The sequence below is a fragment of the Oncorhynchus masou genome, chromosome 3 (genome assembly GCF_036934945.1).
Source record: "Oncorhynchus masou masou isolate Uvic2021 chromosome 3, UVic_Omas_1.1, whole genome shotgun sequence".
Lineage (NCBI taxonomy): Eukaryota > Metazoa > Chordata > Actinopteri > Salmoniformes > Salmonidae > Oncorhynchus > Oncorhynchus masou.
In genome coordinates this window covers 1,709,845-1,726,515 of record NC_088214.1, presented here as the reverse complement: position 1 = coordinate 1,726,515, position 16,671 = coordinate 1,709,845, and the positions used below count along the sequence as shown (strand labels likewise).

The window sequence follows — 16,671 nt, the reverse complement described above, 5'->3', positions numbered from 1 at the left end:
GTGTCGGCTTCCGTCTACCTAGTAGCATAGCAAGCTAGCTTACACCAACCAGTTTTTACACGGCTAAAGCATCGACAGGATGTTAACATGTTAGCGAGCCTTCTATTTTAGCATGCTAGTTAGCTAACATGTTAGCTAGCCTTCTATTTTAGCATGCTAGTTAGCTAACATGTTAGCTAGCCTTCTATTTTAGCATGCTAGTTAGCTAACATGTTAGCTAGCAACGTGTTTACATTCCATGACAGTCAATAGCTATCGACATTTTAGTGCTTTTTATTTGCCCTTTATTTTAACAGGGTGTCCTATTGAGACCAAAAAAGCTCCGCATCTTACAAATTACACAACACAATTACGTAAGAAATACACCAGAAAGTAAACAATACAAGAGAATACAAAAAATGAAATATGAAAAACAATCACGTTTATTCCTAACATACGTATGTCAGTCTTGGCAGATTGGTTCACAACCTACAGTATATTCATTTATGTAGATAAACTAATTTAGTTCTTGAAATCAATCTACAATGTTATATCATGGAATCAGGCTTCAAAGTTAAAAGTCATGCATCACTTGTCACAGCTGTTTAATTTAATGGTTTTTATATTCTTTATAAAAAGAATAATTCATGTTTTTCAAAATCATTTTTTAATAATTAGGATTACAAACAAACAATCTAAACATGATTGTAGAAGACATTTCACACAATCATTGACACACAGGTGCATGGAAAATGTATGAATTATCCCCCCAAAAATAAACAAAACCCATAAACAAGTTGCACAGATCTTTCAACAAGAGCTCTGCTCATTGTCATTGGCTTGGATGAGTTCCACAGCCACCTTGAACTGCCCCTCCCCTCGTTCTGTCGGAAGAGGAGACACCTTCAGCTGTCTGTCTCTCACTAAAGACACATCCTTCATCTTCCTGTCCACATCACCACACTCATCCTTATAGACAAAGGGCATGGAGACGGCCTGACCAGATTCAAAGCTGCCCAAATGAATTAACAAACAAAGAAATGAATGAATTAACAATCAAACGCATGAACAAATGAATCACAGTCATTGTAGGCTACCTTATGTCATATGTTGAGCCCATGAAGGTAGGTCTGAGGGTCTCAGTAGCAGTAGAGTAGGGGACAGAGAAGTATCTCTCCACCCAGAACTTGTCCTTCTCTGTTGGGGGCAGGTTCTGGTGCATGTCATCCACAGCCAGCATGGACACCTGGGAAGAAATGTGAGGGGGACAAAGACAGCAACATAACCCATGAAAGACAGCAGATCTATCACTCTTTCTGGATAACAACCCAACAGTCCACAAGGTCAGACGATACTTTATCGGAGATGGTAAATGATTGGTTCAGGAAAGTGAACTGTGATTTTTCTTTTTAAACTGAAAATACAGCAAAGGCACAAATGCTCAGATAATCAACTTCATCACTCAGCAGTCGATGGTCATTGATGGCCTAAATTCAACTGAAGTGAGATGAACACACCTGAATATTTCGGTCAATTAGTTGGTTGGTTTCAAAGTCGTCATCGTCCTCTCCGAAAGGATTGATGATCAGTTCCCCCACCTAGGGAACAGAGAGAAGGAAGGACAGTCAAGGACTTCAGCATAACTAGGGCCAAGATTTGTTCCTGACCATGTCTCAGCCAAAATAAACTCTGGGAAAGGAAAACTCTGGTCCCTTACCATAATATATATTGACTGTTCATTCTGCATAATTCAGACTTCAAGCAACAAATGAAAACCAATCAATCAATTAACCACCCAATCAATATTAAATAAACCAATTAACCAAACAATCAATATCCAATCAATCAACTAACCAACAAATCAACACCCAATCAATCAATTAACCAGCAAATCAACATCCAATCAATCAATTAACCAATCAATATCCAATCGATCAATTAACCAACCAATCAAATCAAACGATAAGGAACTCACCTTGAGCCAGCCTGCATAGAAGAAGAACTGAAGCAGGGTGAAGACGGGGACGTACAAATCCAGCTGGTGACCTTTATACCCCTTCTCGGGGTTCAGGAACTGCCGACTAATCAGACAGAAGCCGAAGAACGAGTACACAGCCAGGGTCACTACCTTGTGTTGAGGGACGTAATCACATCGAATTATACAGGCAGAAGTTTGGAAATTAAAAAAGGTAAAGCAGACATCCACCTCAAACAGTAGCAGGCAGTAGTTTGGTGTTATACAGGCAGTAGTTTGGTGTTATACAGGCAGTAGTTTGGTATTACGCAGGCAGTAGTTTGGTATTATACATGCAGTAGTTTGGTGTTATACATGCAGTAGTTTGGTGTAGGCAGAGGGTAGGGTTACCTGAGTGTAGACCAGAGGTTTAGGGGTTAGAGGTTAGGGGTCAGAGGGTAGGGTTACCTGAGTGTAGACCAGAGGTTTAGGGGTTAGAGGGTAGGGTTACCTGAGTGTAGACCAGAGGTTTAGGGGTTAGAGGTTAGGGGTCAGAGGGTAGGGTTACCTGAGTGTAGACCAGAGGTTTAGGGGTTAGAGGGTAGGGTTACCTGAGTGTAGACCAGAGGTTAAGGGGTTAGAGGTTAGGGGTCAGAGGGTAGGGTTACCTGAGTGTAGACCAGAGGTTTAGGGGTTAGAGGTTAGGGGTCAGAGGGTAGGGTTACCTGAGTGTAGACCAGAGGAATACTGATCCAGTCATAATGAAACAGCAGGCTGCACTTTCCTCTGTAGTTATTCAGCTCCTACGGACAGGAGGACAAAAAGGGCTTCACAGTTAGGACCAGGAGAGTCACCTGACCATGTGAACTGACCAGAAAGATCTCCTGGCCGTTAGGTCCTGATTTATACTATTGTCTGGATGTACAAAGTCAGTCAAATGAAATCCTGTGGATGGAGACGGGTCCATGTCAGCAACGAGGGGGGTCTCTGACGTTTTGTCTCCTTCGGACAGTTTATAGGTCAATTCACAGGTTCTGTATTGTGAGAAAAGCACTCACATCCATGAGAAGTCGTAGAGCGACGTCGTCTCTGATCCGGCCCTCCTGTCTGGCCCGTGATGCCAGGTTGGTGAACCACGTCAGAGGCATCCAGTACTTGTTGAAGTCAGAGGACAGACCATCCAGCTGGCGATGCTCCAGTGGTGTCATAAATCCTGCACCAGGAGATAAGAGGAACGACCGTCTGTAAATACAGCCTAACTCAGGCAGCCCTAAATCTGATCTCTTTTGGCCAATCAGATCTTTTGACAATAATTTGGGTAAAAGGATGAGAATTGGGCTGCCTGTGTAAACGCAGTCATAGAGATGTGTAGCCTATGCATTATCCATGGGACGTGAAAGGACACACACACACACACACACACACACACACACACACACACACACACACACACACACACACACACACACACACACACACACACACACACACCTCCCCACCTGCATCCACCACCTGCTCCAGGGTTGGGAACCTCCTGCGTACTCTAGTGCTGATGGATCGCAGGATGAGGACAGAGGAGAGGTTAGCATATCTCATGAGGGTGCGTCGGAGCAGCCGGCCCCTTTCGTCGAGCCCGTGGACGTTCCCTGACACCACCATCATCAGGTTATCAGGCAGGGGGAAGCTGGTGTACTGACCCCACCAACGGTTGAACGCCAGGGTTACATAGAAACCTTACAGGAAAATATGACATGCACATCAAATCAAAAGATTATTGGTCACCTGCACAGTTTAGCAGGTCTTACTACAGGTTCAGGGAAATGCTTGTATTGCCAGCTCCCTCAACAGGCAAAAACATGTCCTCATAACATCCTTCATTGCAGCAGATGACTTGTTCATAACAAAACCCTGTGATATTAACAACCACTTTCATAACTTATTTTTTTGTTGGCAAGATTAGCAAACTTAGACATGACATTGCAAACAACAAATACTGAGCTTTCAAATTCATGCATCATGGATCAAATACTGAAAGACAAGCAGAGGGTAGTTCTAAGTGAGTGTGGAAGAGGTGAAAACATTTGTTGATATCTACAAATAAGGACAAACCACCTGGTTCCCAACAACCTGGACGGTACATTACTGAGGTCGGTAGAGGAATACACTGTGACTCCTGTTTGCCACATCTTCAATTTAAGCCTAGAAGACGGTGTGCCCTCAGACATGGAGGGAGTCAAAGGTCATTCAGCTGCTCAAGAATAGCAGAGCACCCTCTAATGGTTCAAACAGCCGGCCAATCAGAGCACCCTCTAATGGTTCAAACAGCCGACCAATCAGACTGCTACAAAGTGTAGGTTGAATGGGAGAGATGGCCTCCAAGGTGCTGTTTTTTTTTTATAGTTCTGAGATATCGTTTAGAGTAACCTCTCTGTCTGAGTGCATGCAATTTGAATTGCTTTTCCCAGGTCCTGTTTGCAGGAAGATATCCTATGAAACCGTATAATTTGTGATTAAATCTAAATGTACAGTGGGGCAATCAAAGAAGCATTTCAAGGTCCTGGAGTGGCCTAGCCAGTCTCCAGATCTCAACTTCATAGAACATCTTTAGAGGGAGTTGAAAGTCTGTGTTACCCAGCAACAGCCCCAAAACATCACTGCTCTAGAGGAGATCTGCATGGAGGAATGGGCCAGGAATGGACCAGCAACAGAAATCCTTGTGAACAGAAACAGAAAACATTTGACCTCTGTCATTGCCAACAAAGGGTATATAACAAAGTATTAAGATAAACTTTTGTTATTGACCAAATACTTATTTTCCACCATAATTTGCAAATAAATTCATAAGAAATCCTACAATGTGATTTTCTGGAGAAAAAAATTCTCATTTTGTCTGTCATGGTTGAAGTGTACCTATGATTAAAATTACAGGCCTCTCTCATCTTTTTAAGTGGGAGAACTTGCACAATTGGTGGCTGACCAAATACTTTTTTGCCCCACTGTATGTTTGGGGTGATAACTGTGTTTGTGGAGTAAAGCATGTGTATCTGTTGGTTTGAAATAAACTTTAGTGAATATTGTTTTTTGAGACTGATTTATGTGATTAAAGAAAACTGTAGTATCCAAGAAGTGTACTTCACATGGATCTATTATTATGTATTTAACCTTAATGGATGGGTGGTGACTGTTGAGAATGATAATGAATTCAGTGAATAGTTGGATATCATGAGGCCAGGCTCCTATAATGTCGTCTAGAAATCTGTAGTAGAATGTAGGTTGATGTGGGCACTTGGCCAATGCCTCTCTCTCCCATTCAGCCATGTAAATGTTTGCATATGCCGGGGCAAATTTCTTGTCCATAGCTGTTCCCTCCACCTGAAAGTAGTGCTTATCATTGAATATAAAGTCATTGTGTGTGAGGCTGATTTCTAATAATTGTAGTATTTCATTGTCTGGTCTATTGGTATCTGGGTGTGCATGGAAAATATTTCTGACCGTCTGTACTCCTGTTTGCTGTATTTATGTTTGTGTATCAATGTCTATAGTGAATATATATGTTTGGGAGGGAACAACTATGGGTTTGATCTTCTCAAGAAAGTGATAAGTGTCTCTGAGGGAGCTGGGGTGTCTAGTGGAGTTGATATAATGATCAATATATTGGGCTATGTTGTATGATTCGCTATTACAGTCTGATACGATTGGCCAGGAGGAACTTCATTGGGAATAGTCCAGGTTTCTGGTTCTTTATGAATTTTGAAAAGTAGGTAAAACAGTCTGGGTCGTGGAGTGCCTGGTCCAAATAGAAGTTCTGGTTGTTTATTAGTGATGTTTATCATTTATCATGTGGTACTCAGCATCCTGAGGGCTGATCAGAGGTCATGACGTTGGCCCGTGGGTAAGGTTTATGACCCCCCCTCATGAATACCTTTCTCCCCTCTCTCTCTTGACTCTACTGAAGGACTCTTGAAGAGCCTTTGTTAAACATAGAGAGTCTGGGAACATCAGAAGATGGGGGGAAAGGAACCATATTTCGGTAATCCAACCAGTTGAAAATATGCATTGGTACTTAATGAATATGATGTCAGTTCGGTTGTCATCTGAGACATTATTACTGACGACAGGACGACATAAACTGTATTTGGGAAAGTCTACACATTATAGTTATCAGATTCACATGGAATTGTTGTGCAATTTAAATGTTTAAATATGAAACTATTTGTGAAAAGATTAAAATTTGAGAATTGGGTTTTCAAAAGGTTAGAGCTCTGCTCAATCAGTGGCCCGCCCCTGTGAAGAGACATTGGTTATAAACTATGAAACACACCCTTCTCTCCCTCCACTATATAAGCCCTTGACGAAAATGTAACCTCCGGTTCCGAGGATGTGAGGACGACGGTCCCACGTTAAAAGGACTAACATGTCAACTACAGAACGAAGCCAACCTCAGCGTGAGGTATGAACTTTGAACTCTTATTCAGTACAGAAGTGATACCTCCGAGCCGTTGAGTTAGCAACGGCCGCTGTAAACGTGGGCTAGGAAAGGACAGACGACGTATCCAGTCTACAACCCAATGACGATACTACAACGTATCCCATTTACCACCAGAGATATTCCTCCATGGACAGGAAGATCTCTGTTGGCCAACACGGCCAGCAACTACGACCAACCTACCGAAGAGCAGCTCAGAGTAAATATTTATTGCATTTCCTTTTTTCAAATGGGCGGTAATTTAGAATGCATAAGATACTGTATTTACGATAGCACAGCTTCGCCCTTTGATTCTTGCTACGTAAGCTTAACTTTCTGAACATTCGAGACGTGTAGTCCACTTGTCATTCCAATCTCCTTTGCATTAGCGTAGCCTCTTCTGTAGCCTGTCAACTATGTGTCTATCTATCCCTGTTCTCTCCTCTCTGCACAGACCATACAAACGCTCCACACCGCGTGGCCGCGGCCACCCTAATCTGGTGGTCCCAGCGCGCACGACCCACGTGGAGTTCCAGGTCTCCGGTAGCCTCTGGAACTGCCGATCTGCGGCCAACAAGGCAGAGTTCATTTCAGCCTATGCCTCCCTCCAGTCCCTCGACTTCTTGGCACTGACGGAAACATGGATCACCACAGATAACACTGCTACTCCTACTGCTCTCTCTTCGTCCGCCCACGTGTTCTCGCACACCCCGAGAGCTTCTGGTCAGCGGGGTGGTGGCACCGGGATCCTCATCTCTCCCAAGTGGTCATTCTCTCTCTCTCCCCTTACCCATCTGTCTATCGCCTCCTTTGAATTCCATGCTGTCACAGTTACCAGCCCTTTCAAGCTTAACATCCTTATCATTTATCACCCTCCAGGTTCCCTCGGAGAGTTCATCAATGAGCTTGATGCCTTTGATAAGCTCCTTTCCTGAGGACGGCTCACCTCTCACAGTCCTGGGCGACTTTAACCTCCCCACGTCTACCTTTGACTCATTCCTCTCTGCCTCCTTCTTTCCACTCCTCTCCTCTTTTGACCTCACCCTCTCACCTTCCCCCCTTACTCACAAGGCAGGCAATACGCTCGACCTCATCTTTACTAGATGCTGTTCTTCCACTAACCTCATTGCAACTCCCCTCCAAGTCTCCGACCACTACCTTGTATCCTTTTCCCTCTCGCTCTCATCCAACACTTCCCACACTGCCCCTACTCGGATGGTATCGCGCCGTCCCAACCTTCGCTCTCTCTCCCCCGCTACTCTCTCCTCTTCCATCCTATCATCTCTTCCCTCTGCTCATACCTTCTCCAACCTATCTCCTGATTCTGCCTCCTCAACCCTCCTCTCTTCCCTTTCTGCATCCTTTGACTCTCTATGTCCCCTATCCTCCAGGCCGGCTCGGTCCTCCCCTCCCGCTCCGTGGCTCGATGACTCACTGCGAGCTCACAGAACAGAGCTCCGGGCAGCCGAGCGGAAATGGAGGAAAACTCGCCTCCTGCGGACCTGGCATCCTTTCACTCCCTCCTCTCTACATTTTCCTCCTCTGTCTCTGCTGCTAAAGCCACTTTCTACCACTCTAAATTCCAAGCATCTGCCTCTAACCCTAGGAAGCTCTTTGCCACCTTCTCCTCCCTCCTGAATCCTCCTCCCCCTCCCCCCTCCTCCCTCTCTGCAGATGACTTCGTCAACCATTTTGAAAGAAGGTCGACGACATCCGATCCTCGTTTGCTAAGTCAAACGACACCGCTGGTTCTGCTCACACTGCCCTACCCTGTGCTCTGACCTCTTTCTCCCCTCTCTCTCCAGATGAAATCTCGCTTCTTGTGACGGCCGGCCGCCCAACAACCTGCCCGCTTGACCCTATCCCCTCCTCTCTTCTCCAGACCATTTCCGGAGACCTTCTCCTTACCTCACCTCGCTCATCAACTCATCCCTGACCGCTGGCTACGTCCCTTCCGTCTTCAAGAGAGCGAGAGTTGCACCCCTTCTGAAAAAACCTACACTCGATCCCTCCGATGTCAACAACTACAGACCAGTATCCCTTCTTTCTTTTCTCTCCAAAACTCTTGAACGTGCTGTCCTTGGCCAGCTCTCCCGCTATCTCTCTCAGAATGACCTTCTTGATCCAAATCAGTCAGGTTTCAAGACTAGTCATTCAATTGAGACTGCTCTTCTCTGTATCACGGAGGCGCTCCGCACTGCTAAAGCTAACTCTCTCTCCTCTGCTCTCATCCTTCTAGACCTATCGGCTGCCTTCGATACTGTGAACCATCAGATCCTCCTCTCCACCCTCTCCGAGTTGGGCATCCGGCGCGGCCCACGCTTGGATTGCGTCCTACCTGACAGGTCGCTCCTACCAGGTGGCGTGGCGAGAATCTGTCTCCCGCCACGCGCTCTCACCACTGGTGTCCCCCAGGGCTCTGTTCTAGGCCCTCTCCTATTCTCGCTATACACCAAGTCACTTGGCTCTGTCATAACCTCACATGGTCTCTCCTATCATTGCTATGCAGACGACACACAATTAATCTTCTCCTTTCCCCCTTCTGATGACCAGGTGGCGAATCGCATCTCTGCATGTCTGGCAGACATATCAGTGTGGATGACGGATCACCACCTCAAGCTGAACCTCGGCAAGACGGAGCTGCTCTTCCTCCCGGGGAAGGACTGCCCGTTCCATGATCTCGCCATCACGGTTGACAACTCCATTGTGTCCTCCTCCCAGAGCGCTAAGAACCTTGGCATGATCCTGGACAACACCCTGTCGTTCTCAACCAACATCATGGCGGTGGCCCGTTCCTGTAGGTTCATGCTCTACAACATCCGCAGAGTACGACCCTGCCTCACACAGGAAGCGGCGCAGGTCCTAATCCAGGCACTTGTCATCTCCCGTCTGGATTACTGCAACTCGCTGTTGGCTGGGCTCCCTGCCTGTGCCATTAAACCCCTACAACTCATCCAGAACGCCGCAGCCCGTCTGGTGTTCAACCTTCCCAAGTTCTCTCACGTCACCCCGCTCCTCCGCTCTCTCCACTGGCTTCCAGTTGAAGCTCGCATCCGCTACAAGACCATGGTGCTTGCCTACGGAGCTGTGAGGGGAACGGCACCGCAGTACCTCCAGGCTCTGATCAGGCCCTACACCCAAGCAAGGGCACTGCGTTCATCCACCTCTGGCCTGCTCGCCTCCCTACCACTGAGGAAGTACAGTTCCCGCTCAGCCCAGTCAAAACTGTTCGCTGCTCTGGCCCCCAATGGTGGAACAAACTCCCTCACGACGCCAGGACAGCGGAGTCAATCACCACCTTCCGGAGACACCTGAAACCCCACCTCTTCAAGGAATACCTAGGATAGGATAAGTAATCCTTCTCACCCCCCCCCTTAATGATTTAGATGCACTATTGTAAAGTGGCTGTTCCACTGGATGTCAGAAGGTGAATTCACCAATTTGTAAGTCGCTCTGGATAAGAGCGTCTGCTAAATGACTTAAATGTAAATGTAAATGTTCCTCAGTCTTCCCGCTCTTTCCCTCAAACCCAACCCGATTTCCTTTGTGTTACCAGCCGTCATGTCGGCTCCGTCCACCAGGGACGTTTTCTGTATGACATCATTTGCATTCTGTGTTTATGTATCTGTGTGATTAGTTAGGTATTTAGTAAATAAATAATTAAACCCAATTTTGTATTGCTGATTCAACTTGTTAGCCAGGGTTCGTGAAGATAACCAAAAATTTACAACTTTCAGATGAGACTGAATTAAGGTAACGATTAATATTGACTGCTATTGATGTCAAATATGACTAGGTCTTTAAGAGTTTATTCGGAAGATAACAGCTCTATAAGCACTCTTTCGTGGTGCCCCGACTTTCTAGTTAATTACATTTACATGATTAGCTCAATCAGGTCAAATTAATTACAGGGAAAGGATTTTATAGAATAACATGTCATATCGCTTAATCCGGCATAGCCAAAGACACAACAGTACTGTGGTACCCAGCATCATGAGGGCTGATGAATCAGAGGGTACTGTGATACCCAGCATCATGAGGATGGATGAATCAGAGGGTGCTGTGGTACCCAGCATCATGAGGACGGATGAATCAGAGGGTGCTGTGATACCCAGCATCATGAGGATGGATGAATCAGAGGGTGCTGTGATACCCAGCATCATGAAGATGGATGAATCAGAGGGTGCTGTGATACCCAGCATCATGAGGACGGATGAATCAGAGGGTGCTGTGATACCCAGCATCATGAGGATGGATGAATCAGAGGGTGCTGTGATACCCAGCATCATGAAGATGGATGAATCAGAGGGTGCTGTGATACCCAGCATCATGAGGGCTGATGAATCAGAGGGTGCTGTGATACCCAGCATCATGAAGATGGATGAATCAGAGGGTGCTGTGATACCCAGCATCATGAGGATGGATGAATCAGAGGGTGCTGTGATACCCAGCATCATGAGGACGGATGAATCAGAGGGTACTGTGATACCCAGCATCATGAGGACGGATGAATCAGAGGGTGCTGTGATACCCAGCATCATGAGGATGGATGAATCAGAGGGTGCTGTGGTACCCAGCATCATGAGGATGGATGAATCAGAGGGTACTGTGATACCCAGCATCATGAGGATGGATGAATCAGAGGGTACTGTGATACCCAGCATCATGAGGACGGATGAATCAGAGGGTGCTGTGATACCCAGCATCATGAGGATGGATGAATCAGAGGGTACTGTGGTACCCAGCATCATGAGGATGGATGAATCAGAGGGTACTGTGATACCCAGCATCATGAGGACGTTTTGAAATCGGTTTAACAATACTTTTCTGTGGATATTTTGTCTCGTGCTTCAACCCACCAAAGGACCAACACCACGGACAATCGGCAGAGTAAATTCAAATGTCATTTCATTTAACACTCATGACAGACAAGGGATGTTTAGGATTTTTTTCTTTGTAAATGTGCGTGCCTTCATGTGGGGCAGAAGGGCCTGTATCAGGTGACTGACTGATCTGTCATCTACCTGCTCAGGTGCTCATCAGTAGCTATGACAACCAGTAATGTAGCATTCTCATAGTATTCTCCCTTGAGATCATATGGCCCAGATAAGTACAAATGTAGGATCTTAATTTGAGCCAGTTTGCTACAGCAGGAAAATAATCCTGCAGCAACAGGAAATGTGAATTATTATGTGGATTATAATTAATGGACATTTTTAGTAAGGAAAAATCAAGTCTGAAATGACAAACTTCAGAAGCCTTTTTAAACCTCAACTACAGTACACATTAGAAATGTCCTGCATTGCCGGAAAGTTCTCCTGCAACCGGGTGATCAAATTAAGATCCTACATCTGTACAATAAAGCATTACAAATCCCACCTCATAGGTTTTGACTTACCCAGCACAAAGGACATTGGTATAAAGTTGACTTACCCAGCACAAAGGACATTGGTATAAAGTTGACTTACCCAGCACAAAGGACATTGGTATAACGTTGGCTTACCCAGCACAAAGGACATTGGTATAAAGTTAACTTACCCAGCACAAAGGACATTGGTATAAAGTTAACTTACCCAGCACAAAGGACATTGGTATAAAGTTAACTTACCCAGCACAAAGGACATTGGTATAAAGTTAACTTACCCAGCACAAAGGACATTGGTATAAAGTTAACTTACCCAGCACAAAGGACATTGGTATGAAGTTAACTTACCCAGCACAAAGGACATTGGTATAAAGTTAACTTACCCAGCACAAAGGACATTGGTATAAAGTTGACTTACCCAGCACAAAGGACATTGGTATAAAGTTGACTTACCCAGCACAAAGGACATTGGTATAAAGTTGACTTACCCAGCACAAAGGACATTGGTATAAAGTTAACTTACCCAGCACAAAGGACATTGGTATAAAGTTGACTTACCCAGCACAAAGGACATTGGTATAAAGTTGGTAAACTGGTCACAGTAAAGGGCTACATTTTCAAACAACAACTGTTGTTTCTCAGTGAGGAAGAACCTGCAAAGGAATCATATTTAAAACAATTATATCCAATCCAAGATAACTGATTATTGATACCAAACATACATTTTTCTGCTAGTAACTCCCACCCTTAAAGGTCCTGAACAGTTTTTCATGAAATTTGATGATATTTGGATGAAACCAGATCAAAGAAGAAACATGACTGTTGATCACATTTCATCATAAAGTTGGTTGTCCCCTTCCTCGTGTCAAACACTTCCTCTTGTCAAACACTTCCTCTTGTCAAACACTTCCTCGTGTCAAACACTTCCTCTTGTCAAACACTTCCTCTTGTCAAACACTTCCTCTTGTCAAACACTTCCTCTTGTCAAACACTTCCTCGTGTCAAACACTTCCTCTTGTCAAACACTTCCTCTTGTCAAACACTTCCTCTTGTCAAACACTTCCTCGTGTCAAACACTTCCTCGTGTCAAACACTTCCTCGTGTCAAACACTTCCTCTTGTCAAACACTTCCTCGTGTCAAACACTTCCTCGTGTCAAACACTTCCTCTTGTCAAACACTTCCTCGTGTCAAACACTTCCTCGTGTCAAACACTTCCTCTTGTCAAACACTTCCTCTTGTCAAACACTTCCTCTTGTCAAACACTTCCTCTTGTCAAACACTTCCTCTTGTCAAACACTTCCTCGTGTCAAACACTTCCCTGTGTCAAACACTTCCTCGTGTCAAACACTTCCTCTTGTCAAACACTTCCTCGTGTCAAACACTTCCTCGTGTCAAACACTTCCTCGTGTCAAACCCTTCCTCGTGTCAAACCCTTCCTCGTGTCAAACCCTTCCTCGTGTCAAACACTTCCTCGTGTCAAACACTTCCTCGTGTCAAACACTTCCTCGTGTCAAACCCTTCCTCGTGTCAAACACTTTCTCGTGTCAAACACTTTCTCGTGTCAAACACTTCCTCGTGTCAAACACTTCCTCATGTCAAACAGGTTGTGCAATGTAACAAGAATATTTAGACTTAGGGATGCCACCCGTTAGATAAAATACCAAACGGTTCCGTATTTCACTGAAATAATAAACGTTTTGTTTTTACGAAATGATAGTTTCCGGATTCTATCATATTAATGACCTAAGGCTCGTATTTCTGTGTGTTATTATGTTATAATTTAGTCTGATTTGATAGAGCAGTCTGACTGAGCTGCAGCAGGCCCGTAATCAATCATTCAAACAGCACTTTCGTGTGTTTTGCCAGCAGCTCTTTGCAAGCACAGCGCTGTTTATGACTTCAAGCCTATCAGCCAAATGGCTGGTGTAACCAATGTGAAATAGCTAGCTAGTTAGCTGGGTGTGTGCTAATACTATCCCCGGCCACTCAGTTCACTATATCCCTGTCCACTCAGTCTACTAGCTCCCTGTCCACTCAGTCTACTAGCTCCCCGGCCACTCAGTTCACTATATCCCTGTCCACTCAGTCTACTAGCTCCCTGTCCACTCAGTCTACTAGCTCCCCGTCCACTCAGTCTACCAGCTCCCTGCCCACTCAGTCTACTAGCTCCCCGTCCACTCAGTCTACTAGCTCCCCGCCCACTCAGTCTACTAGCTCCCCGCCCACTCAGTCTACCAGCTCCCTGCCCACTCAGTGTACTAGCTCCCCACCCACTCAGTCTACTAGCTCCCCGCCCACTTAGTCTACCAGCTCCCTGTCCACTCAGTCTACCAGCTCCCTGTCCACTCAGTCTACTAGCTCCCCGTCCACTCAGTCTACCAGCTCCCCGCCCACTCAGTCTACTAGCTCCCTGTCCACTCAGTCTACTAGCTCCCCGTCCACTCAGTCTACCAGCTCCCTGTCCACTCAGTCTACTAGCTCCCTGTCCACTCAGTCTACTAGCTCCCTGTCCATTCAGTCTACTAGCTTCCTGCCCACTCAGTCTACTAGCTCCCCGCCCACTCAGTCTACTAGCTCCCTGTCCACTCAGTCTACTAGCTCCCCGTCCACTCAGTCTACTAGCTCCCTGTCCACTCAGTCTACAAGCTCCCTGTCCACTCAGTCTACTAGCTCCCTATCCATTCAGTCTACTAGCTCCCTGCCCACTCAGTCTAATAGCTCCCCGCCCACTCAGTCTACTAGCTCCCTGTCCACTCAGTCTACTAGCTCCCTGTCCACTCAGTCTACTAGCTCCCCGTCCACTCAGTCTACTAGCTCCCCGCCCACTCAGTCTACTAGCTCCCTGTCCACTCAGTCTACCAGCTCCCTGCCCACTCAGTCTACTAGCTCCCCGCCCACTCAGTCTACTAGCTCCCTGTCCACTCAGTCTACTAGCTCCCCGTCCACTCAGTCTACTAGCAACCTGTCCACTCAGTCTACTAGCTCCCCGCCCACTCAGTCTACTAGCTCCCCGCCCACTCAGTCTACTAGCTCTCTGTCCACTCAGTCTACTAGCTCCCTGTCCACTCAGTCTACCAGCTCCCCGCCCACTCAGTCTACTAACTCCCTGCCCACTCAGTCTACTAGCTCCCTGTCCACTCAGTCTACTAGCTCCCTGTCCACTCAGTCTACAAGCTCCCTGTCCACTCAGTCTACTAGCTCCCCGTCCACTCAGTCTACTAGCTCTCTGTCCACTCAGTCTACTAGCTCCCTGTCCACTCAGTCTACTAGCTCCCCGCCCACTCAGTCTACTAGCTCCCTGTCCACTCAGTCTACTAGCTTCCTGTCCACTCAGTCTACTAGCTCCCTGTCCACTCAGTCTACAAGCTCCCTGTCCACTCAGTCTACTAGCTCCCCGTCCACTCAGTCTACTAGCTCCCTGCCCCCTCAGTCTACTAGCTCCCTGTCCACTCAGTCTACTAACTCCCTGCCCACTCAGTCTACTAGCTCCCTGTCCACTCAGTCTACTAGCTCCCTGCCCACTCAGTCTACTAACTCCCTGCCCCCTCAGTCTACTAGCTCCCTGTCCACTCAGTCTACTAACTCCCTGCCCACTCAGTCTACTAGCTCCCTGTCCACTCAGTCTACTAGCTCCCTGCCCCCTCAGTCTACTAGCTCCCTGCCCCCTCAGTCTACTAGCTCCCTGTCCACTCAGTCTACCAGCTCCCCTTCCACTCAGTCTACTAGCTCCCTGTCCACTCAGTCTACTAGCTCCCTGTCCACTCAGTCTACTAGCTCCCCTTCCACTCAGTCTACTAGCTCCCTGTCTACTCAGTCTACTAGCGCCCTGTCCACTCAGTCTACTAACTCCCTGCCCACTCAGTCTACTAGCGCCCTGTCCACTCAGTCTACTAACTCCCTGCCCACTCAGTCTACTAGCTCCCTGCCCCCTCAGTCTACTAGCTCCCTGTCCACTCAGTCTACTAGCTCCCCTTCCACTCAGTCTACTAGCTCCCTGTCCACTCAGTCTACTAGCTCCCTGCCCACTCAGTCTGTCTTGTCAGACGTCCTGGTAGTTTGACATGAGAGAAAAATGTATTAATTAATACATTTTTGTCAATTGTTTAAACTTTTTATCAGGAAAAAATATTGTGGGTGATGTTTCAGTCACTCAAAAGTTTATACACAGGAATCAGAATGACTGTTTAGGACCTTTAATACAGTGTTGCTAAAGTCAATCTGACTTGCTGAACTGTAGTTCCTCTGGGAAAATGTAAAGGGATCTATTACATTCCATTCTTTATATTTATATTTATAATAAAAGACACTGAAGGCAGCTGCTCAACATACCTGTAGAAAACACTGAAGAAGCTGTACAGCAGACAGAACACCAGAAACTCTTTATACAACAGCTTGTAGATGCTTCCTCTCCACCTGAAGAGCAGCTTGGAAAACCCTCCAAACTTAGCATTGGCCACTTCTAGGGTGTAGGAGACCGTCATCTTTATGTCGTTGTGGAGAACCTGTAAAATAGACAGGGAAATTGCAGTTGTCCATTACACGTAGCTGCCATAATGTCAAATGTTAGATTTTTTTTCTCCGAGCATTTTAAAGACCATGTCCCCTCTTACCTGTAAAGACTGAAACACCTGTACTCCTGTATCCAGTCACTCTGTCCCGAGAAAGATCATCACTTCCCTCTCCTCTCGTTTGAAACCTCTGCTGTGTGTCATCCTGTCAGAATTCATCATCATCATCACCATGTGAGATAGAGGATGCTGATCCTTCTGAGATTTATAGGCTGGGAAACCATGTGTAAAAGAAGTGGCCTGTCGACAAAACGTGTCAAGTCAAGTTCACCTTTGGGCCCACATGAGATAAAAATTGAGGAAGTACAAACAAGCATTAAAGAATGACTGGCCCCTTTA

General features: G+C 46.1%; 1 protein-coding gene across 3 annotated transcripts; it reads right to left on the bottom strand.

The window, feature by feature from the left end:
* Positions 1-266: 266 nt before the first annotated feature.
* On the bottom strand, positions 267-16,562 carry best4 (bestrophin 4). 3 transcript variants are annotated; one of them, XM_064928958.1, is made up of 10 exons: positions 16,375-16,562; positions 16,094-16,266; positions 12,322-12,416; positions 3,433-3,666; positions 2,992-3,146; positions 2,659-2,736; positions 1,955-2,107; positions 1,497-1,577; positions 1,077-1,225; positions 267-991 (listed from the first exon to the last, which is right to left on the bottom strand). In XM_064928958.1, exons 2-10 carry the CDS (start codon positions 16,243-16,245, stop codon positions 790-792), a joined length of 1,299 nt encoding a protein of 432 aa, XP_064785030.1. In that variant the 5' UTR covers positions 16,246-16,266; positions 16,375-16,562; the 3' UTR covers positions 267-789. The 3 variants fall into 3 exon arrangements, with proteins under 3 accessions (XP_064785030.1, XP_064785039.1, XP_064785045.1); XM_064928967.1 differs by lacking the exon at positions 1,497-1,577; XM_064928973.1 differs by lacking the exons at positions 12,322-12,416; positions 16,094-16,266; positions 16,375-16,562 and adding an exon at positions 11,797-11,819.
* Between the last annotated feature and the right edge of the window lie 109 nt (positions 16,563-16,671).